Genomic DNA, 22,905 nt, shown 5'->3' on the forward strand with positions numbered 1-22,905 from the left:
GGCACGCGGCGCTCGCGCTCCCTGCTTAAATGAGCCTGGGCTGCCCGCGCCCGCCACTTCGGAGGGGCTGGCGCCGCGGCCGCAGGAGGAGCGGCCCGTGCGGGTGTCGTCCCTCGCGCCAGCGCGCCTCGGCTCCGGGGCAGTCGATGGGACAGAGCGCCGCGGAGCAGGAGGCGGCGCCCGTCGGGGGGCTCGGGCAGCGCGGGAGCCCGCCGGGGGGCTCGGGCATGGCGGGCTGCAGGACCTGAGCCCTGCCCCGCGGGGAGGCAGCCTGGTGGCCGGCGATGGGGACCGAGCGGGACTGCCGCCGCGCCGGGCCGTGAGCGCCGCCGCCGCCGCCTCCTCGCCGCCGCCTCGGCCCCTCGCGAAGCGCCGGGCCGCTCGGGAACATGGCCCTGGAGCAGCTCTGCGCGGTCCTCAAAGGTAAGCGCCGGGGGCCGCGGACGGCGCCCCCTGCGGGCCGAGGCCGGCGTCTTCGCGTCCCTCCCCGGCGCCGGGCGCCCGACGCGCCTCTTTGTCTGGTCCGCGCAGACCGCGGAGCTCTGGCGCCCACCCTGAGACTTGCTCTCCAAGCGCCTCTCCCCAGCCCTCTGCATGTCCGGCAGGCTCCGGGGGGCACTGGCGGGAACGCGCGGTAGAACGGGAAGCAGCGGCCCGGCGGGGCCCTCCGAGCCGTGTCCTCGCGCCTCTTACAATTCCGCGCATCGCTTCGCAAAGTTGTGGGGTTCGTGTAAGTGGGGCTCAGGCCGGTCTTTTTCAGCATTTCATGACAGAAAGTCATTCCACGCAAACAATAAGAGCCCCAGCCGAGGCGTCGCGGAGCAGCTCTGGAAAAGCCCCGCGCTGGCGGGTGGCGGAACGGCCTGCGGGCCGGACCGGGTCCCACCTGCTGCGGCCGCGGAGGCTGCGGCACCACTGCGGGCGCCGCGAGCCGACCCGACCCGGCCCGGAGCCCGCTGCTCGCGGCCGCGCCCCGGCGCTTCCCGGGACCTCGGCATACAGTGCCGCTGGTGTGTGGTTCTTTCTGATTTGTTGTACCGGGAATTGAAACAGTGGGCTTGCCAAGTGCACAAAGCTCCCAAACAGGCTCTAGCTGCTTTGCATTTTCCTGGAGGTGTTATTTTAGACTGAAATTTATATGCATAGATAATTAAGGTGTGATACAAAGTTGCTTCCGAAACTCGGACTGAATAAATCCTTTTTTCAGTCGTCAGAGGAAAGGAAACACCACCACCAAAAAAAGGGCTTCCCTTTTCCCCTACTGATTTAAATTGAAAACTGAATAGCTGTACGTTGTTAATGCTATGAAATACTCTCTTTTTTATATTGGGTAAGGAGTTAAGGTATTAGCAGTGTCACATATAGCTCGTTGTATCCTGGTATTTGTACAGTGACAAATGTTGGGTGTTTTTTTCCCATTCCATATTAACACTTTTTTATAATTTGTTTATTAGAAAATTCAGTATAATTTTGCTTTTAATTTTAACTGGACAGTTGTCTGCCTTCCAGATTTTCCTAAATTCATCATTGAGATTTCAGCAGTTTAATTTCAAATGTTTACCTAACGGTATACTTACAGGTACAGTTGGTACTAAGGTAACTTAGGACTTTCTACCTAATGAATATTTCACATCACCCCATGAATTCTTAGTGATTCCTTCATTAAATTAAAATTTAAAACTCTGATGTTAATTTCGTATAGTTTTCCTATCTGTAAATCCTAATTTATGTAGCCATTCCTTGGAAATTAAGACTGTTTTATTCTTCCAAAATAAATCATAATATGCACAGTAGGTTTTCTGATAGTGCTCATTATCCAAATTTGCTTCATTGTCCTGATTGCTTTATGGTTATCAACATCATGACAGTCCATCTGGGTAGCCCCCTAAGGAGAAATCAGTTAGCCCTGTTACACAGCTCTACCTGCGGAACTTCAGGGAACTGAGCTGGACAGGACAGAATTGCTGGTCCTCCTGAATCCTGAAGGGATTTGCAGCTTTTCTGCCTTTGCCTTTGTCGTTGGTACATACTGCCCTCTCTGGCCACTGTGGTGAAGGATTTAGCTGTTGCACCTTTCAGGAAAGGGTTCTGTGGTGATGGCAGAGCCAACAGTGGAAACAATGTAGTATCTGGCTTTTCTTTTTAGTGTACACTAAAACCTACACTTCTTTTACATGCTAGCGTATTTTCAAAGCTCAAACTAAGTTGTAGGCTTGCTAGAGATGAAACAAGCTATTTTTAAGTCTTCTAAAGTTTGTGTGTGTGTGCTTGTAAATATGGGGAATTGGTCTGGAAAGATTCAAGAAATTAACAAAAGTTGATTCTGAGAAGGGAATCTGGGAGATAAGAGATCAGAGTGAGGGGAAGACTTCTATTTCACTGCACCCCCATTTGTAGCCCTTGATTTTTTTAACCAAATGCGTGTGTTACCTATACAGAAATTGTTTGGTTTTTTTTTTTTAATTTTAAAAAATTATCTTTTGGAAAAATACTGGATTTTCCTAGTGCTCACATTCATTGTGTGCATCAAGGCATGAAAAAGCAGCCCTTAAGTATCCTGTAAGGTGAATTGCTTCAATACTGAAGAGGTTCTTATCAGAAGCAGTTATTTAATATTTGCATAATTGTAGATATTGCCTACCAAAAGCCTTGTTTGCAGTATTATGGTCAGTTTCTACTAAAACAAATCATCCATAATGAGTGTGTGAGATCTTAAGTAGAAGGTAATTTTCTTTAAGATGCCATTGATTCTTTTTGTTTTACTCTCAGCAATGAGAACAAAAGGATAACTCTACTAGGCTTTTTAAACCTTTCATATGTTGTTAAAACTGAATAATTCACTTTTAACTGTTTATGATCCCTCTGGGTCTTATAAAATTTGATTTAACTTTCTGTCAAAGTTAAGTAAGCATCATAGTCACATGAAAATATTGCATTAGTATTATAAACCCATTTTTTTACTGTTTTATTCAGTCATCACACTTTGGGAGAATCTTATTAGACTCAGTTATATTTAAACTGTATAAACTGCTGTAAAATTTGTTGTGTAACAGCATAAATATCCCTCGGCACTATATTTTTAAAATCTTACCTGAGACTGACAAAAATTAACTCCTGTCTAACATTCTCATGCCTCATCCAAAAATTAGTAAACTATACAAAAATATGTGTGGTACTGGAAAGCTGTCCCTTTAATAGTGAAGTTTTAAAGCACAGTCTTGTTAAAAATTAACTTTTTTACTTTTTCCCCCAGGAATAGGAGAAATAAGGCTGAAAATTGAAGTCTGACTAAACACTGGTTTTATTGTAGTAAATCCTCAAACTAGAATCCAGTTTATCTGTTTTGAAACCAAATTCACCTGTTAGAAAAAAGATGCAGCCTTATAATACACACATATGTGCATTACAAAACAAGTTCAAATCACTTTCAGGCCTTTTTGGAATAAGCTAGAAAAAAGATAAACTATAAATAAAGTTCATATCCAAAGTTTTAAACTCTCAAATTCTGGTTTTGGTTACTACCCATTCAGCAGTCTCCTATCTTTTTTTTTTTTTTTTTTCCAGTCTCATTTTTAAATTTATGCTCCTTGCAGAGTAATTCTTGATGTTTGAAAATGTGTCCCTGAATCACTATGAAATCCCAGTTATTATGGTTTTTGAGTTGGAAAGGGGAACCCTAAGGTCCATTGGTTTCCAAACTTTCCTTAACAGGAGAACTTCCTCAAAAGGAACCCTTCTGAGGGGATACTTAAAAACTAAACAAAGGTAATAGATAAGAGCAAGGTTGCTGTAATTGGTGAGGGACTTCACCCTCTCAAAGACTCATCAGAGTGGCCCCCCAAAACTGATACTTTTTAACATGTTTGTTATATCACTCACAAAATTGCGGTGTACTAATCTGAAAGTTCAATTCTCCTTAGGCAAAATGACATTAAAACATGTTGGTTTAAATATGCCTGGACTGATATGTTGGAAATTACAGCACTAGTGGGTGAGAAGATAACACTCTTTAAAATATGACCTGGTCACATTAAAATTTGTTGCTGTGAATGTCTAAAGAAGACTCCTATAAAATGAGAACATACAAAACTGCCCTCTTAGGAGCACTTGGCCAGCAAGGAGGTTGTCACATCCTGCAGGAAAGAAAGCACTTCTGCTACAGTTACTCATTCTTAAAGTGGTTGGCAGTGTGATTAGCATATGTAGGTTGGAGTGATCCCAAAGTTTGCCAAGTCCATCTTCTTTCTTAGCTAATAAGTAAAATTGAGTTTGATTAAATTTGGGTACTCTGTTCTGTGGAACATAGTTAATCAAAAACAAGTTACTACTACCTCAAGTAGTACTGGACTCTCATTGAACTCCATCCTGCTTTCATTATCGAATATAGTAAAGAGCAAGGAGACGAGTTAGGCCTTTGTTACATCTGGCATCTCGTGATAGATTCTACAAACCTTTCATTTACCGCTTTGGTGCTTAAAACAGGAGGGCTTATTGGAAAGAGGCACATTTAATTACTAACAGAGGTAAATTGAGCCAGCTTGAGAAAAGTAAGCTTAGTGGCTGGATATCTGAAAAGAAAAGAAAAAAAATCAGTTCTTTTCCTGTCCCTTGATTTATGCTTGATAGAAGAAGCTGGGTCATCTGTGTGACTGCTGTTAACCAAGATGTGTGCTTCTCATTCGTTGATGCAGGACTCCGCACTGTGTGTCATAGGTACAAAAAGGGCGTAATCAGCATCATGCTTAGTCATTTCAGGTACTCATCTAATTTTTATTGAGTGCTGTCGTGGGCTAGGCAATCTTTTAGTCACTAGGGATGCATCCATGAATCAGACAAGGCTTCTCTTTCTAGTAGGAACTGACAAATAATAAGCAAAATATCAAGTGATATAAATAATAATTAAAATATTTATATAATAAAACAGGATGAAGGAGAAAATGTAGAGCTTCTTTGGAAGTCAGAAAGTCTTCACAAGACCTGAATGACAGGAAGGAACCAGCCATGCAGAGAGATTCTAGGCAAAAGGAATAAGCTGGTCCCTAAGGCAAGAAGTAGCTTGGTATATTGAAGTAATGGGAAGAAGGCCTGTATAGGGATAAGTAGCAATCTGGAGGTCAGGGAAGTGGTTAGATGCTAAATCACATAGGACTCTGAAGTCAGAGTAGGGGGTATGGATTCACTCTCAATGTAATGGGACTGTACTGGAAGATGTTATGAGAGGCTGCGATATGATCTGGTTTATGTCTTGAAGGGATCGCTGGCTGCTGTAGACTGTAGGGGACATGGCAGAAATAGCCAGTTGTCTCCCAATATCCGTTTTATACTTTAGTAATTCTCTGAATTTTAATTAAGCCCGTAACCACCCAACAGAAGGACTAGATTTTACAGCTTTCCTTAGGGTTAGGTGTGGTCATGTGACTAAGTGAGTCTGGCCAATTGGATGTGTGTGCAACTTTGGGAAAGTGATGGTGTTTTTTTGTTCAGTTAAAATTTTTATTTTGAGATCATTGTAGATTCTAGGTAAATGTTTTTAAAAGAAGGAGGAATGTCCTATATTATTTCTTCATTCTTGCTGGCTCTTAACACAGGCATGGTAGCTGTAATGAAGATAGAATGGCTGGCACTCCAGCATCCATGTTGGACCATAAGATGGACTTGGAAGGAAAGTCATATACAATTGAACAATGAGATAGAAGGAGCTTGGGTCCCTTGTAATGATAGCCTTCACTCTAGCCCTTAACTACTTACCTCCACAGTTTGTATACTTGCCAGAAATCTATTCTATCTTGTGTAAACTGGTTGTGTAAAAAAATAAGTAAAAGAAACAAAACCAGAGATAAAGAACTGTTAATAGAGAAGTGAAAAATCTGAATGCTGTCAAATAAAATTAATTTTGAAAGTTCCTGGAAAAAGCAGGTTTTAAACAGTGCAGAGGGAATTTGTGGAAGCAAAGGGAGATACATGGCAAGTGCAGATGTTCAGAAACAAATATTTATAGAAACAGTATGGGAATAGGTACCAGAGCATTCACCAATATTTCCAAAACCAACTCGTCAACTCCTTTTTTGCTGGCCCTCTACCCTGCCTCATCCATCTTGGCCCAGCCTTGCCCCTGCCATCACCAATGGAGAAAACGGGCATCCTCTTTCCATTTCTTGCAGTATACTATCATCCTCTTATTGTAGTGGTTGGCCTGCAAAGTATGGTCCCAGGACCAGCAGCTTTAGCATCACTAGGGAACTTGTTAAAATTGCAAGTTCTCAAGCCCCACCCCAGACCTACTAGGTCAAATTCTCTGGAAGTAACCCCTGCCCGCCAAAATCTGTGTTTTAATAAGCTCTCCGAGTGATTGTGGTGCACACTACTGTCCCAGTGGTTGATTCCGTTCTCCCACCTAGAAGTAGACTTGCTGGGTGGGATTTGTGCATTTTTAAACCCTGATATAGATTACCAGACTAACCTCTAAAAAGTTATGCCAGTTTGCAATCCAGTGACAGTGTATGTCAGTTTCCTATATCCTGACCAACAGTAGAATCTGCATTTTTTTAATTTTAGGCTAAATTTTTGTATTGTTTTGGGTTTTGGCACATTTTTCTGGTGGCATAATCTTTTTTTCTCAGTTATTTGTAGTTTTTATTTGTTTGTCTTTAGTAAGTGAAGGTGTTCTCCACCCAAAAGGGTACCTACATAATTCACCTTTTTGTTTGTTCAATCTGGTATTTATTTTTCTATTTAGCTTGAAGGTAGGGATCTGCTTTTTTTTCCAAATAATTATCGAGTTATCCCAGAATCATTTATTAAACCTATCTTTTCACTGAGAGTTTCAGATACCATACATAAAATAAATTCTGGACTATCTATGTCTATTTCTTGAGCTTTTTCTTTTCTTCAATCTTATCTTTAAGCTCCTTGAGAATAAGGACCAAGGCTGCTTGGTTCATTGCTGTAGCCTCAAGGACTGACCGCACTGCCTGTAATACAGTGGGGGCTAGATACGTTTGTTGACAGATCACCTATTTCTTTCTATACCATTGCTACATTTTGAATTACTGTAGCTTTACAATAAGTATATATTGTTTTTATGTATTTTATGTCTTTTTATTTTTTAATTTCCCTTGGCCAATATAAAAAAGTCTTCAAGGGGCGCCTGGGTGGCTCAGTCATTAAGCGTCTTGAGAATAAGGACGCAAAGGGAAGCAAAGGGGAAGCAACTCCTTTTTTGCTGGCCCTCTACCCTGCCTCATCCATCTTGGCCCAGCCTTGCCCCTGCCATCACCAATGGAGAAAACGGGCATCCTCTTTCCATTTCTTGCAGTATACTATCATCCTCTTATTGTAGTGGTTGGCCTGCAAAGTATGGTCCCAGGACCAGCAGCTTTAGCATCACTAGGGAACTTGTTAAAATTGCAAGTTCTCAAGCCCCACCCCAGACCTTCGGTTCAGGTCATGATCCTGGGGTCCTGGGATTGAGCCCCGCATCAGGCTCCCTGCTCCACGGGAAGCCTGTTTCTTCCTCTCCCACTCCCCCTGCTTGTGTCCCCGCTCTCGCTGTCTCTCTCTCTTTGTCAAATAAATAAATAAAATCCTCTTTAAAAAAAATAAAAATAAATTAAAAAAATTAAAAAGTCTTGAAGATGAGCATCAGCAACATTTTTAGTCCCCCAAAAAACTAAGATTTTGATTAAAATATAATTAAATATATGACTTATTGGGAAGAATTGTTACCTGTATGTTGTTTTATCATCCAAAACATATTGTTTCTCCATTGTCTTAAATTTATTTACTTGTTTATTTTAGTCTTACTCTTTTCTCTTAATAGGTATAATAGTTTTCCAAGTAATTATCTTGGGACTTCTAGGTTTTAAGTAACATTATCTATAAATAATAATTTTGTCTCCTTTCCAGTATTTATTGCATTGGCCAGAGTTTCCACTATTAACAGTAGAAAGAATAAATTTGATCTTGATTTTTACAGTGGAAGGTAAGGCCTTTAAACTAGAAGGCCTGGGGAGAAGACTCTTCGTAGAGCTAATAGGACAGTGATTCAGGGTAAAAGGAGTAGCATTGAGGACTTGTATATAGCACCTTGAACAGCGTCTGTCTTTATCATGTAAATCTTCATTTAAAAAAAAATTTTTTTAAGAGAGGGCAGGGGGCGTAGGGGGGGACAGAGGGAGTGGGAGAGAGAGAATCCAGCATGGAGCCCAATAGGGCTCCACACGGGCTCATGGCCAGGCTCAATCTCACGACCCTGGGATCATGACCTGAGCCAAAATCAAGAGTCATCGCTTACAACTGAGCCACCCAGGTTGTACACACATTATTACGAGGCCTCAACTAAACTCCAGAATCAGATATATGGGCATAAATGGTGGGCACTCCTTTTTTAAGCATCAAATCACAAGCAGTTCTCTCTATATAACTAAACGGTATAGTTAAGGAGTTTAGAATTTTTGTTTTGGCATGGATTTCTACCTTAAAGAATTAGTGCTTTCTTGGGTACATTATCTTTGAATTCAAAATGTGTGGTATTTCTGGATTTGACAAATTATTGATCCTTTTGATAAGAGGAGGAAGGGAATAGTGGCACGTGGTTGAAACCAAAGACAGAACAAAGCACCACAGCACTGCTTCATGCACTAAATAATTCCAGTGTTTGGCATTAATGGAGTTTGTTTTAATATCTGAGCCTGGTTATAACAAGCAATTTGCAAAGATCCTATTATACAACTAGAAGGAAGCTATGTTTATTATGATATAGAATTTAGAATGATTAATAGTCACAAATGTATCACTAAATATTTCTATCCCTGATTGTTGGGCAGATTCACCCTATTCTTTATATAAAATTTTTATATTCAGTAGCACAGCTCATTTGATTGAGTTGTGAATAGTTTTTTTAAATTTGGGGGAAAAGAAAATTGTGAGCAACCCTCTAAATAAAGTAGAAAAGAATAATAGGTTTATTTGGGCTTATAATTTGATTTTTAAAATGATCTACCATAGTTGCACACTCTGTGTAAATTTCTTAAGTCAGATATTTTACATAGACAAATTTTATTGATCATTATGTAATTTTACTGGCACTGTTCATCCTTTTGCTATAGTTTTACTGTTTTTCTCCTGGTTTCAGTTTGTTGGTTTGTTACTTGCCCTGTCTGCCTGGCTTTGTGTTACGTACATTCTTTGAATTATAAATGTGAAAACTAGTAAATTGTTTTGCCCGTGATTCAGGAGGAAAGGTATACTGAGCACAAAATTTTGATCAGTTGTGTATCATCTGAATGATATGCCTTGGGAAATAGTGTCCTCTAACAAGATAAATTGATATGAATGGATGTGTTATTTGCTGAATTGTCAGATACCTAATATTACTCTAGGTTTTTCTTTTTGATCATAAATATTGTTTTGTTTTTTAAAAAAACAAAACATGTTTCACTTCTCCATTCCTCAAACTCTGATCCAGTGCAAAGTTGTGAAGGGTTTGAAGGGGGAATTGTTCCTATATAACGTGAGGTCTTCAACACTACTAGCAACCAGGGAAAGGGAAGGGGAAGTGAAAGGTGTTGAGAGAAGACAGAGGAGACAAAGCTCAGCAAGGATACAGGAAGCTAAAGATGAAGATGTTGGTGACTAGATTGTAAAATGTAAACAACTGAATGGCAAGAATTATCTTTTTACATTGGTGACTTGGAGAGTAAATACTCAGTATATGCTATTGCTTGAACAATGGTATGATTATCTACCAATCACTTAACTAGCAACCTCTTCAATGCCCACATTTCTCTCACTGCTTTCATCCTATAAATCACCATTCGCAGTTAACTCTACATCTGAATCATGTTATAAATCTCTCCTTTCCATTTCCAGTACCACTGCTTTGCTTCCTGAATGGCTTTCTCTCTTCTCTTTGAAAGTTTAGACTCCATGAAACCATCAGGATTACTGATCTAGAACACAGATGTGATAATACCATTCTCTAATTTAAAAACCCAAAATGAGGGGTTCCTGGGTGGCTCAGTTGGTTAGGCGTCCAACTCTTGGTTTCAGCTCAGGTCATGATCTCAGGGTTGTTTAAAAGCGTGGAGCCTGCTTAAGAGTCTCTCTTTCCCTCTCCCTCTGCCCCTCCCCCCATAATATAGATAGATAGATAAAATTTTAAACAATAATAACTGAAAATGATTTCTCATTATAGTCAAAAGTCCAAAACTCTTTAGCATGACAGTCAAGACTTTTTACAATCAGACCTCATTCTGTTTCTCACCTGATACCACTATTCCCCTCCTTGTGCTGACCCTACTATGGTACTCAGAGTTCGCTAACCCTCCGCAGATCGTGCTCCTCCATATTTTTGTCTACGCTGTTTCTTTCTCAGTATCCTGCATAGAAGTCCCATAACATTCAAATAGAATATACCTTCTCTTCTGGAATTTTCCTCACTCTATTCCTCTTAACCCCCAGCAGAATGAAAGGTTCCCGTCTGCTTCCGTTATGCTTTCTGTATAACTCCTATTAAACTTCTGTTCACCTTGTATTGTAAATTCTTTTTGATAGTAGATTGACTTCTTAAGGATGGTAGTTTGCTATCATTTATTTAGCAGAATGCCTAGCATATAACAAGTACTGTGTGCATCATCATCTCATTTAATCTTCTCAACAGCCTTATGAGGTTGGTGCTACTGGGACAACATCCTCATTTTACAGTTAAGTAAACTGAGAGGTAAAAAGGCCTCACAGCTGGTACACAGCAAAACTCGAACTCCAGCCTGGATCCACCTAACTTGTGCAGTCCATACTCTTAACTGTTTTGCTGTATTTCCCCCCCACCCAACATCTGTGTTTCCTTGGTGCCTGCTGTCCTTTGGTGCAGTAGGTACTCTGTCAGTGCTTATTGACTGAATGAATAATAAAAACTCCAGTTCACACTGTGATTTCCATTGAAAGGGAGAGTGAAAGATGTCTGCACCATTCATAAAAATAAAATGTTTAAAAGAATCATCAAAATACATTCATACACAAAACAATTCAGTATGTTATTGACTGGGTCTCAGAAATGTTCAACTTGGGGGGAAAAAAGCTTCATTTCTAAATATGCTGGCTTTTGTAACTGTCCACGCAGGACACCGCATAGTACTGCACAGCTATAAAACGTCTTGAGTTGATTTCTGGGAGACTGCTGCCCCCTTACTTCTTTGTTGTAAATGCTCTCACAAGTCAGATAAGCTAATTGAACTTTTACTGGCATAATACCTTGTAGAGCTAGCCATATAATGCATGTAAACTCTTTGAGTTGGAGTACAGTAAATATAGCATAATTGAGGTCAACAAAGTTTGTTGCGTGTTTTTAATCTATCATAAACTGAAAAATGCTTTAAATGCCATATACTGTTAGTGCTTGTATGAATGAGTACAGTATCAATTGTGTTTTTTCTTGGGTTGTCTTAAGTGTCAAATAGTAAATCAGAACATGACATTTAACCCTTAAAAATCTTGAGAGTGAATGTTAGTAAGAAATAACAGCCTTAATTAATCTTTTTTATCATCTGATTTTCCTTATAGATTTAGTAAAATGTAATATAGATTCAGTTTTTTAACTTTTCTTTTCTATTATTTCTCTAGTGTTGTTAATAACAATACTTGTAGTCGAAGGGATTGCTGTGGCCCAAAAGACCCAAGGTAAAGTACTTAAAGTGATCACTTATCACATATTCAGGACAGTGAGTGGGATGGCTTATTGGAAAGGATTGCAACTTTTGAATACTATTTCTGTAATCCCTCTGGGGCGTTCCAGTGACCTAAGGCTTTCTGTCAACCTATCAGTCTCAATTTTACTGAGTTCAGCTGCAGTTAACTAGAGTAAATTGTCAACATAAAGTCTTGCCCTGATAAATTTTTTAAATGGGCATCACTAGTAGCTCCTAGCACTCTGTGGATTATGTCCAAAAATTAAATGAGATTCATGCTTTATCACTCAGCAGAAATAAAAATCCCTTTTTTCAATGTAGACAAATAAAATATTTCCGTCAGTATCTTATTCAAAGCCCTGTGGACCTGTTCTGATTGTCCTTGTTTATGAAAGAAGATAAGCTAATGTGCTTTTCGAACCAGATTTTCATGTCAGAGTTTAGAACATTTACTGATTTACTTTTTATTTTCATCTAAGTTATACATACACATGACAAAAATCAAAGCATTCTAAAAAGTTAATTATGAAAAAGTAGTTTTCCATCCTCTGCTACTCTACTTCCTTCTCCATGGAGATAACCAGAATTTTAGCTGAATCTTTTGGTATTTCCCTGCGTATTTCTAAATAATGTTATACTGTTACTTCTTAATATTTCAGTTTTACATATTAGACAATGATTTCCCACCATGGAAGATGAAACTTTAGCTCTTCCGTGCTGCTCTCTGCCAGTGTCCTCTCACTTTCCTTCTGTACCACCCATTCCGGCGTAGTTCTGTCATATGTAATTCTGTCACATCTCTTCTCAGAATGTAAGTCACTCACGGAGCTTTTTCCATATGAAAATTTTGTCCTTCAGTTTAGGAAATTTTTATTTCCCTTTTTCCTTGTTTAAGTTTTTAAATTCCCTTTTCTCTATTTTTTTCTGTTTTATCCTTTAAAAACTTCTGTTTGGTTATGGGATATATTTGTGGTGGTTGTTTTTCTATTTTCCATCTGTCTTTCTACTCTGCTTTCTTCTCAGTCTTTATTGAGACTTCCCCAACTCTACCGTCTAAACCAGGAATGGGAAAACTTTTTCTGTGAAGGGCCAGACAGTACATATTTAAGATTTTGCGGGCCTGACAGTCTCGGGAGCAATGACTCACTTTTGCTGTTGTACCGTGAGAGCAGCTGTGGGCCACAGGCACAAGAATGGACGTGGACTTGTTCCATTGTCAACTTCCGTTACAGTAACAGGCCACAGGTCGGATTTGGCCAGAGCTACACTTTGCAGTCTTCTGCTTTAAAATTTCTACTAATTTTTCATTTCTTCTGTTTTTAGAAAATTTTTGTTTTCTGAATATTCTTAAAGTATCCTTGTTCGTGTTTTATAGATACACTCTTTTTCTCTAAGGGGATTAAATGACAGTTTTGTTTTAATTTTTGGTTGTTTTTTTTTTTAATCTTTGTTTCCTCAGATTTGCTTTCTTCTTTTTTTTATTCATTGTTCAGATTAGAGGCTTTCCTCAAATATCTGGTGCTCCTTGACTGTCTACTGTTACTTATGAGTGGAGCACTGAAATCTGATGATTAGCTGTCTGCAGGTGTAGAAGGACTTGTTTCCTGTGACCCAGCACTGGGGAATTCCTGAGTCTGCACTGCTGGCACTCTCCTCTGGACTGTTGAGAGCCCCCAGACAGGAAGCTTTCCATGTCCTGCTTAGACGTTCCACATCTTACCTAGAGGCTTTTAAAGGAGTTGAGTGGGGGAAGAGGCCAGGAATGCCATTCACTGTGTTCCCATTCCCTAGTCTCCTTGTTTACGGGTTGGTATGGTCACCCTCAGCTGTGCCCGGTGTCTCCTAGTCCAGGAACCTTGCTTTATCTTCTGCAAAGGAATCACCTCATTTTCCGATGTGGTGACAGCAGCAGCTACCTAGATTTGTAGAGCAGGGGAGGGTATTAGAAATCAGATTGATTCTAAAAAAAAAAAAAAGAAAAGTAAAAAGAAATCAGATTGATTCTAAATAACTCTTACCCAGGCCTCATGTTTTTAGAAAGGACAATTTCACCACCACCTGTCATGCCCTCTCCTGCTCACCAAGTACTGCTAGTTGTTGTGATTGCATCTACCTCTTTGTGCCTCTTTAGGGGTTTATTTTACAGTCTTTAACTAAAATCCTTTGTAATCTTTGGATCATATTTGGCTTTTGTGTTAAACTAAATATAGAGGTACCATACCAGAGATAAACCCCTGGCATCCTTTTATTTTTATGTCAGAACTGAATTTTATAGAGCTGCACTGACTTATCAGATTCTCCCACATGGTTTTGCCCTTGTAAAATCTAAGCATTTTATTTCCCTGCTCGCCTACAGGGCAAACTTGTCCTCTAGCAGCAAGTTCTTCCCACCAGCACAGCATCCAGTTTTACCTTTCTCTCACTTCTGCTGCATTCAGTTTGTTGCACTAAACTTGGCAGTGGTTCTTGCAAAATTGTATACACTGTCTGTGTGACCTAGAGTGGGCAATTGTTGGCTAAATTATGGGGAAAAGAGAAGAATGCTGTTCTCTTCTGCTGTAATTCATGTCTTAAATGCCATTTTTCCCTAAGATGGACAAAATATTGGAATCAAGCATATTCCTGCAACCCAGTGTGGCATTTGGGTTCGAACCAGCAATGGAGGTCATTTTGCTTCACCAAATTATCCTGACTCCTATCCACCAAACAAGGAGTGTATCTACATTTTGGAAGGTATTTGACCAATTTCTGTCTTTTAATGGATGAATTTTAACTTTATTATAAAACTAAGTACATTGGTAAGATGCCCAGTTTAAGCCAGTTTGAACAAAATTTAAACATGTATTTGAATTAAACTCTAGTAATTATACTGAATATTGAACACATTAACAAAATAATAGTTGAAATTTTCTAGGAATTTTGAATCTCCTAAAATATAATTCAGCCAGATGCGTCAGTATAGATGAGAAATTTCTCTAATAAGAAACTTGAAAGAAACAAACTCAAACTTACTGGCATCTCTTATCATGCTTTATGCAGATTTATGTCCATAGTTACATTAGTTCCTGTCATTTCTTCTGTTTTTCTATTCATTGTATCTCATGAACTAAGCATTAGCTTTTCTAGTCTAATTTTAATTAATTAAGTACATTTAACTAATTTAATAAACAGCATATTCCAAAGGGAAAGATCACTGTAGTTCTGCAGAGCAACATTGTTATTATTGATATATAATATAACATTAATTCTGAAGTTTATATGTAATAGTCCTCATGATTCTCATCTGTGAAATACTAACAGAGCAGTTGTTTTACTTTCCCTACTTGTGTCAGGACATTTATGCTTTTCTTAGTGTTGCCCTCATTTGCTTGCTTTTATTTTCTAGCTGCTCCACGTCAAAGAATAGAGCTGACCTTTGATGAACATTATTATATAGAACCATCATTTGAATGTCGGTTTGACCACTTGGAGGTTCGAGATGGGCCATTTGGTTTCTCTCCACTTATAGATCGTTACTGTGGTGTGAAAAGCCCTCCACTAATTAGATCAACAGGGAGATTCATGTGGATTAAGTTTAGTTCTGATGAAGAACTTGAAGGACTGGGATTTCGAGCAAAATATTCATTTATTCCAGGTAATGAAGTTGTCTTTTTTTCACTGGATCTCACTCTGGTTTTAGAATCTTATGTTTAGAAAAGAGAATTTAGTCAAGTTAATCAAATCAAGGTTTTAAAGAAATTAGCAAGGCCAAAGGGAAATCACTTCGTGAATAAATAAAACCAAAAATTGGAAATAGAACGGTATCACTTGAATTTTGAAGCATTTCATAGATGGCATCCCATTTTTCTTAGATTTCTTTATGTTTTATAATGTATAGCAGGGCTTAAAAACATCAAGATAAATATATTTTTTAAAAGATAAGTCAGCAAATTGTCTTTATTTTCATAATCCTTACCAAAAATTATTTTGGCAGGTTTTTTCCATTGGAATGTTTGAATTACCACTCATTTGAATAAGTAAGCTCTAGAAAATATTGAGCAATAGAAAAAGTACTGCTCTGCACTTGGAGGCAAAAGATCTGGGTTCAAATCTGTTCTCTGTTACCTGATAGCTATAAGACTATTCATCACAATTGCACCTGAGGGTTGCTATTGGTAAAATGGGAATACCTGATGTATTACTTTCCTAAGGCTGCCTTAATGAACTACAAATTTAGCAGCTGAAAACAATAGAAATTTATTCTCTCGGAGTTCTGGAGGGCAGAAAACCCAGCAGGGCCACATTTCTTCTGGGAACTCTAGGGGAGAATCCATTGCTCACCTCTTCTAACTCCTGGGAGCTTCCCCAGAATTCCTGGATTTGTGGCCACATCACTCCAGTCCCTGCCTCCGTCTTCACATTTCCCTCTCAGAATCCTTAACTAATCCCATCTTTTGTTTTGTAATGTAATCGTCACTCTTTTTTTTTTTTTTTAAACCACATAAAGTAATACAGGTTCTGAGATTTGGATTAGGGTCTCCATTCAGCCCACTCTGTCTTACCCTGCCCTGTGGTATCTGTGAACACTTTGAGACCTGCAATACTCTCTGGTGTAAAACCAGAGAGTGCATATCCCTAATGTTATTGCTCCTGTCGTCAAACAACTTGTAGACTAACAAGATGAAAAAATAACTTAGTGTACCAATTATGGCATTTCTTTGCTTTTATTTGTTTTCATGTAAGAAATTTATTAATTAAAAAAAATCCAAATGAAAAGAAAATATCCATAATCTTACCATCCTATATATAAAAAACCACTGTTAACAATTTGGTGTGTATCCCTTCAGATGTTTTTCTGTATCTTTTGATTTTGTTTTACATAACTGATGGTATACATCTATATTACCTGCTTTTTTGCCTGAACAACATAATCAACTTTTTTTTTCTTGTCAGTAAACATGGGAATTTTTTTTTCTTCTTTTTTTTTTTAACAAACATGGGAATTTTTAAGTGTTGTTTCAGTATTTATGTTCTCAATGCCAAAAGGATAACATTTCAGAAAGTAAAGTTTATCTGACAGACTTTATTTTTTAGAACAGTTTTAGGTTCCCAGCAAAACTAAGCAGAAAGTACAGAGTTACCATATATCTCCAACCCTGCACAAACACAGCTGCCTTCCAAAATCAACATCCTGCTCCAGAGTGGTACATTTGTTACAGTTGATGAACCCACACTGACACATCATCCCCCAAAATCCATAGTTTACATTAGGGTTCAATGTTGGTGTTGTGTGTTCTGTGTGTTTGGACAAATGTGGGATGACTTGTCCACCATTACAATATCATATCAAGTATTTCCACTACCCTAAAAATCCTCTGGACTCTGCCTGTTCATCCCTAACTCTTGGCAAGCAAGATCTTGCTGTCTCTGTAGTTTTGCCCTTTCCAGAACGTCATATTGTTGAAATCATACAATATGTAGCCTTTCCAGACGGGCTTCTTTGACATAGTAATATGTACTTAAGTTTCCTCTGTGTTTTTTCATGGTTTGACGGCTCATTTCTTTTTAATATTGAATAATATTTCATTGTATGTATGTACAATAGTATATCCATTCTATTGAAGGGTATCTTGGTTGCTCCCAAGTTTTAGCAATTACAGATAAACTTGCTATAACCATCCATATGCAGGTTTTTTCGTGGACAACTTTTTCACTCATTTGCATAAATATAAATACCAAGGAGCGCAGTTGCTGAATCATAGTAAAATTTGTGTTTTTAATTTTTGCTTAAGTGGATAGTGGTTGTGTATGTATACGTCATATATATTTTTTACTACAATAAAAATAAATTTTTAAAAATTAGTTACCAAAAAACTTAATTTGAAAGTTCAAATAGGACCTATATACACCAAATTGCCAGAATGAAAAAATTGCTAATTTAAAATATCTCAGAATCTTTAAATAGCCTGCAAAACCTATTTCAATACACAGTTTATTGTATTTAACTGGATGTTCAGTTCTTGTTAAAATTGTTTTTAATTCCAGATACTTTCTGCATAGTTATCATATTAAAAAAAGTAGGGGGGAATTTTTTAGCTTAATTAAGAATACATCGCAGAGACTTGCCTCTTTTAACTTAATAAACTAAATCCAACCTTGCCGAAAGGGGACAACATTTCAGCTCTTTTGTAGAGAAATGTCAAAGACATATTTAATTAAACAGCAGTGGAGTAAAGTCATAGGAGCTACCTGCCAATGAATCAGAATTCCTTCATGTGTAGACTATAGTTCTAGAATGTTGTCATTGCATTAAAATTTCCAGAATTGTCGCAGTTACTTCCAGGAAGTAGCAATCCATTAAGAGTCCTCTGTCCTCAACAGATAGCACCAGAAATTTAGAGAATTTAATTTAAAATATACTAATTTCTTGGGGCTCCTGGGTGGCTCAGTCAGTTAAGTGTCCGACTCTTTGATTCCTGCTCAGGTCATGATCTAGAGTGTAAGATCCAGCCCCACATGGGTCTCCACGCTCAGCATGGAGTCGGCTTCAGGTTCTCTCTCCCTCTGTTCCCTCCACCTGCCTGGCTCAGGCACACATGTGTGCACTCTCTCTCTCTCTAAAATAAATAAATAACTAAAATCTTTAAAATATACTATCTTCTCATTATTAGTAGTAGTCTTCTTCTAGATTTACTGATCCCTAGACAAAATTTATAAGTATGACTTGAAATAACTAGACACAGCCATAATTAGCCAATTATGCATTACCTATTTATTTTGATTTTCTTTTTTTAGTGGTAAAACTGTGGAATCCTCACCCACATTATAAAGGCAATATGGTAGGGTAAGAAAAATTGGAGAATTGCAGTCTGGTCCTGGCTTTGCCATTGTAAATATGGCCTAAGAAAATCATAATCTCTCTCATTCAGTTTCCTCATCTTCAAAGCGGAATATTACATAGTTTTCCTGATATTGCTCTAATTAGCATGATACTAAGCATAATGTATGTAGAAACTCTGAAGTACTATAAAATGCAAATGTAAGTTAATATAGTCTAGAAATCATAAGTGTTTTATTATAATCTGTCTATATTTTAACCATAATCCGTATAAAGTTGCTCTCATGATACATAAACTAATAGAAAAAGAGCTACTTTTCTTCAAGTAAGAATCTTTATGTATTAAAAAGCCTGATTTTTAATACTTAAAAAAAGTATTCAATTAAGAGCATTGTTTTTGATGTCTGTTTTTTTGGCTTTCAGATAGTCAAACTAGTTTACAAAGATCTGATTCATATATAAGGGTCTTTAACATCTTTTTGACACTAAAGTATCATTATTTCAGTTGATTGATTTAGTTCATAAAAATCAAATACCTGACCAATTTACTGAAATCAGTTATTTTGATATGAACTATTAGTTCTTGGTCTTCTATGAACTACTTCACCGGACAGAACATCCTGTATATCACCTGGTCATTTTTTCCCTGCCACTTTGAAAACACCACTTACTAGCTACTACTTTGTGTGTGTGTGTGTGTGTGTGTGTGTGGTGAATTACAAATAACATAAAATTCACCATTTTAATCCTTTTTAAGTGTATGAGTGCATGTTAAGTACATTTACAATGTTGTGTAATCGTCACCACCATCCATTTCTAGAACTTTTTTGTTAACACAAGCTGAAACCCTGTGTCCATTGAATACGAACTGCCCATTCCCCCTTTCCTCCAGCTTCTGATACTTACTGTCTGTATGAATTTGACTAATCTAGGAACCTCAATAAATGGAATCATACAATGTTAGTATTTGTCCTTTAGTGTCTGGTTTATTTCACTTAGTGTAATGTTTAGGGGTTTATCCATGTTGTGTAGCATATATCAGAATTTTATTTCTTTGTTAGGCTGAATAATATTCCACTGTGTTGTGTATACTACATTATGTTTATTCATCCATCCATTAATGGACTAGCTATTGCTATTGACAGAAGATTTCAAGTTTTCAGGTAGCATAAATAAGTTATTCATGATGGGATCAGTAGTATAAACATTACCGTTTTAAAAAACATTGTTCCTATAAATAAGCACCTAAACATGCCCGGGGGGGAAAAAAAAAACAGTGCTCTGTAGTCTACACCAGTGAAAGCTTTCTCTTGCTTTGCTATTAAATGAAGGATTAGACATAACTTAAGACATTAAACCTTAACATAACTCTAAACTATCTCAATGCCAATTACTTTCTTCTTTTTTCTATTACAGATCCAGACTTTACTTACCTAGGAGGTATTTTAAATCCCATCCCAGGTTTAGTATATCACCTCTTTTTCCTCATAGCATTTTGATCAATCTTATTTTCCTTTGAACATCATTCATCTATTCTTTCTAGATTGCCAGTTTGAGCTCTCGGGAGCTGATGGAATAGTGCGTTCTAGTCAGGTAGAACAAGAAGAAAAAACAAAACCTGGCCAAGCAGTTGATTGCATATGGACAATTAAGGCTACTCCAAAAGCCAAGGTATTATTATTTTTGAGTCACTTTAGAGAAGAACATAATTGATTAGCAGAATGTATTGTTTTGATTGATGAAGATACTTGCTATTATATAAACTGATATTGCAACTTTTTAAAAATTAATTTTATTTCAGTCAGGTTTGGCCATCTAAGATCTCAGCATTGTTATAGTTAAGTAACTGCAATATAGTTTGAGGAATATCACAGAAATATTTAGATTCTTAAAATCTGTGTATTCCTAAATCGAGGGTGCAAGTATTGATCCATATGATTATCGATTCATTAAAAAACTATGAGGAGGAAAAATAGGCCACAAGAGGTTGAAGTGTCTTGTCAGAGTTCTCAGAGTTGGTCATGGCAGTGTCAAAACCAAAACACAAATAGAGTGAGTCTTGCTTCTGTGTTCTTTCCATGCCGTCCTCCGCTAATGATGTAAAGCTTTTATTGGAAAGTACTGCAGGGAAGGATGTTTTTAAATAACTCTGACAGATTGAGATTGGTTGCTGACTACTTTTGCTTTTTGCTTTTAATTTATACTTCTAGGAATATTCACAGTGAAAATTATATTTGATGTGGATATATGTGAAAAGAGAAAGTGAGGATAAGAGAACAAACCATTAAAGAATTATGAAAATCAAATTTAGAGTTATGGTAATAAGATAGATAATGTGAAAACCTGACTGTTACAAAACACCTGGAAACATTGGGTAATATATAACAGATACCCTTTTAAAAGTATAGGTAAGATTTCTAAAAAAAAAAAAGAAAGGTAATTCTTATGGACTAGAAATGAAGAGAGAGAACTATAAACCAGAGCAATAAACTGAAAACTGAAATTGTGATGGTATAAATGCCTCTTGCTGATTTCAGTACCTCCAACTGCTCACCAGTAGACCTGCCGGGAGCTTGGGGTTACTAACCACAGTGAGACAGAAAAGGCCTGCGGTTTGTGTGACCTTTGTGAGATCCCTCACATAAAACTGGAACCCTCAAAGGGAAATATAATCGGTACGAAATGGTAGATTAGAAACCTCTTCCACTAACACAGGTTGACAATGAAGAAGCTTATCTTTCTGGGCTCAGTCTCAGGATAAGGCTGGGGTCTCCCCTAAAACTTTTACCTAGAAACCTGTTCTTATTAGAGTTTGGGATGTATGTAATTTACATTCCATGCCCAATCCAGGAACCACTTAGTCTAAAAGTTTACAAAATGGTCCTGGCCTCAAAAATCTTTTTAGACATCTGGCAAAAATAAATACAGAATAACCACAGAGGGACGCCTGGGTGGCTCAGTTGGTTAAGCGTCTGCCTTCAGCTCAGGTCATGATCCCTGGGTCCTGGGATCGAGTCCTGAATTGGGCTCATAGCTCAGCGGGGGAGCCTGCTTCTCGCTCTCCCTCTGCCGCTCCCCCTGCTTGTGCTCTGTCTGTCTCTCTCCCTATCACAAATAAATAAATCTTCAGAATAACCAGAGAGGCTATAGGATTGCCATCAGTAAAACACTGCTGAAGGTAAGCTCACAACCCAAAATTAGAAAACATAAGCAAACAACCCATCATGAGTGAATTAGCAAACATAACAGCAAGAAGTTTCTTAGATGCCTAAGAAGTGTTTTAATTATCTTACAAGAAAGAATCAAAAAGACGAGAAAGAAAGAATGACTGGGTACACTTTAAAAATAACCAAGTAGAACTTCCTCAAATAAAAGGTATAGTTATTAAAGGATAGATCTGAGAAAATTACCCAGAATGTAGCTCAGGGGGTCAGGGAGGGGTAGTGGCAGTTTAGCAAGAAAATGTTCAGGCTGACAAAAAACATTGACACGAAGTGATTCCCAAAGCAAGAAAAAAGTTTATATTGACTCCTCGCTACATTGGCCACGACAGACAATGAGAAAATCTTTAAAACACCTGGAGAAAAAAGAGAGCTATGAGAATCATTAATAGCAAAGTAGAAGCTAGAAGACAATAGAGTAGTAATGTCTTCAAAGTGCTAAGAAAAAAAATAAGTAACTGCCAATCTAAAATTCAGTACTCAACTATCATTTTAGAATGTGGGCAAAAATTTTTTTTTAATTTTTTTATTGTTATGTTAATCCCCATACATTACATCATTAGTTTTAGATATAGTGTTCCATGATTCATTGTTTGTGCATAACACCCAGTGCTCCATGCAGAACGTGCCCTCCTCAATACCCATCACCAGGCTAACCCATCCTCCCACCCCCCTCCCCTCTAGAACCCTCAGTTTGTTTTGCAGAGTCCATCGTCTCTCATGGTTCTTCTCCCCCTCCGATTTCGACTGTTGAATCTCAGATCTGTACCTCTGAAACAAATAATGCAATATATGTTAAGAAAGAATGTGGGCAAAATTAAGAAATTTCTGGGCAAAAATAATAAATGGACCAAATGCTACAATTAAAATCCAAGTATATTCTGTTTTAGGATAACTATGGGAAATTTTGAAAATAAGAAAACAGGAAAGAAATAATAGACAAATACCAAAAGAGATCTGATACAGCAATTAAAATAGCAATCAAGAATGTCTGGGGCACCTGGGTGGCTCAGTGGTTAAGCGTCTGCCTTCAGCTCAGGTCATGATCCCAGGGTCCTGGGATAGAGCCCCATGTTGTGCTCCCTGCTCAGCGGGAAGACTGCTTCTCCCTCGCCCTCTGCCTGCTTCTCCCCCAGCTTGTGCTCTCTATCTCTCTGTCAAGTAAATAAATAAAATATTTTTT

General features: G+C 38.1%; 1 protein-coding gene across 2 annotated transcripts in view; it reads left to right on the plus strand.

The window, feature by feature from the left end:
- The first annotated feature begins 504 nt into the window (after positions 1-504).
- NETO2 (neuropilin and tolloid like 2) overlaps positions 505-22,905 on the plus strand; it is a 60,994-nt gene continuing 38,593 nt past the window's right edge. The window contains exons 1-6 of one of the 2 annotated variants that reach the window (XM_036120172.2): positions 505-730; positions 11,620-11,676; positions 14,277-14,417; positions 15,070-15,318; positions 19,918-19,941; positions 20,045-20,172. In XM_036120172.2, coding sequence (XP_035976065.1) covers positions 595-730; positions 11,620-11,676; positions 14,277-14,417; positions 15,070-15,318; positions 19,918-19,941; positions 20,045-20,172 — 735 coding nt within the window. In that variant the 5' untranslated portion in view covers positions 505-594. Of the gene's footprint in view, positions 731-11,619; positions 11,677-14,276; positions 14,418-15,069; positions 15,319-19,917; positions 19,963-20,044; positions 20,173-22,905 lie in introns of both variants that reach the window. The other variant, XM_036120171.2, reaches the window with a different exon arrangement.

Source organism: Halichoerus grypus, chromosome 15 (assembly GCF_964656455.1).
Source record: "Halichoerus grypus chromosome 15, mHalGry1.hap1.1, whole genome shotgun sequence".
In the NCBI taxonomy this organism is placed as follows: domain Eukaryota; kingdom Metazoa; phylum Chordata; class Mammalia; order Carnivora; family Phocidae; genus Halichoerus; species Halichoerus grypus.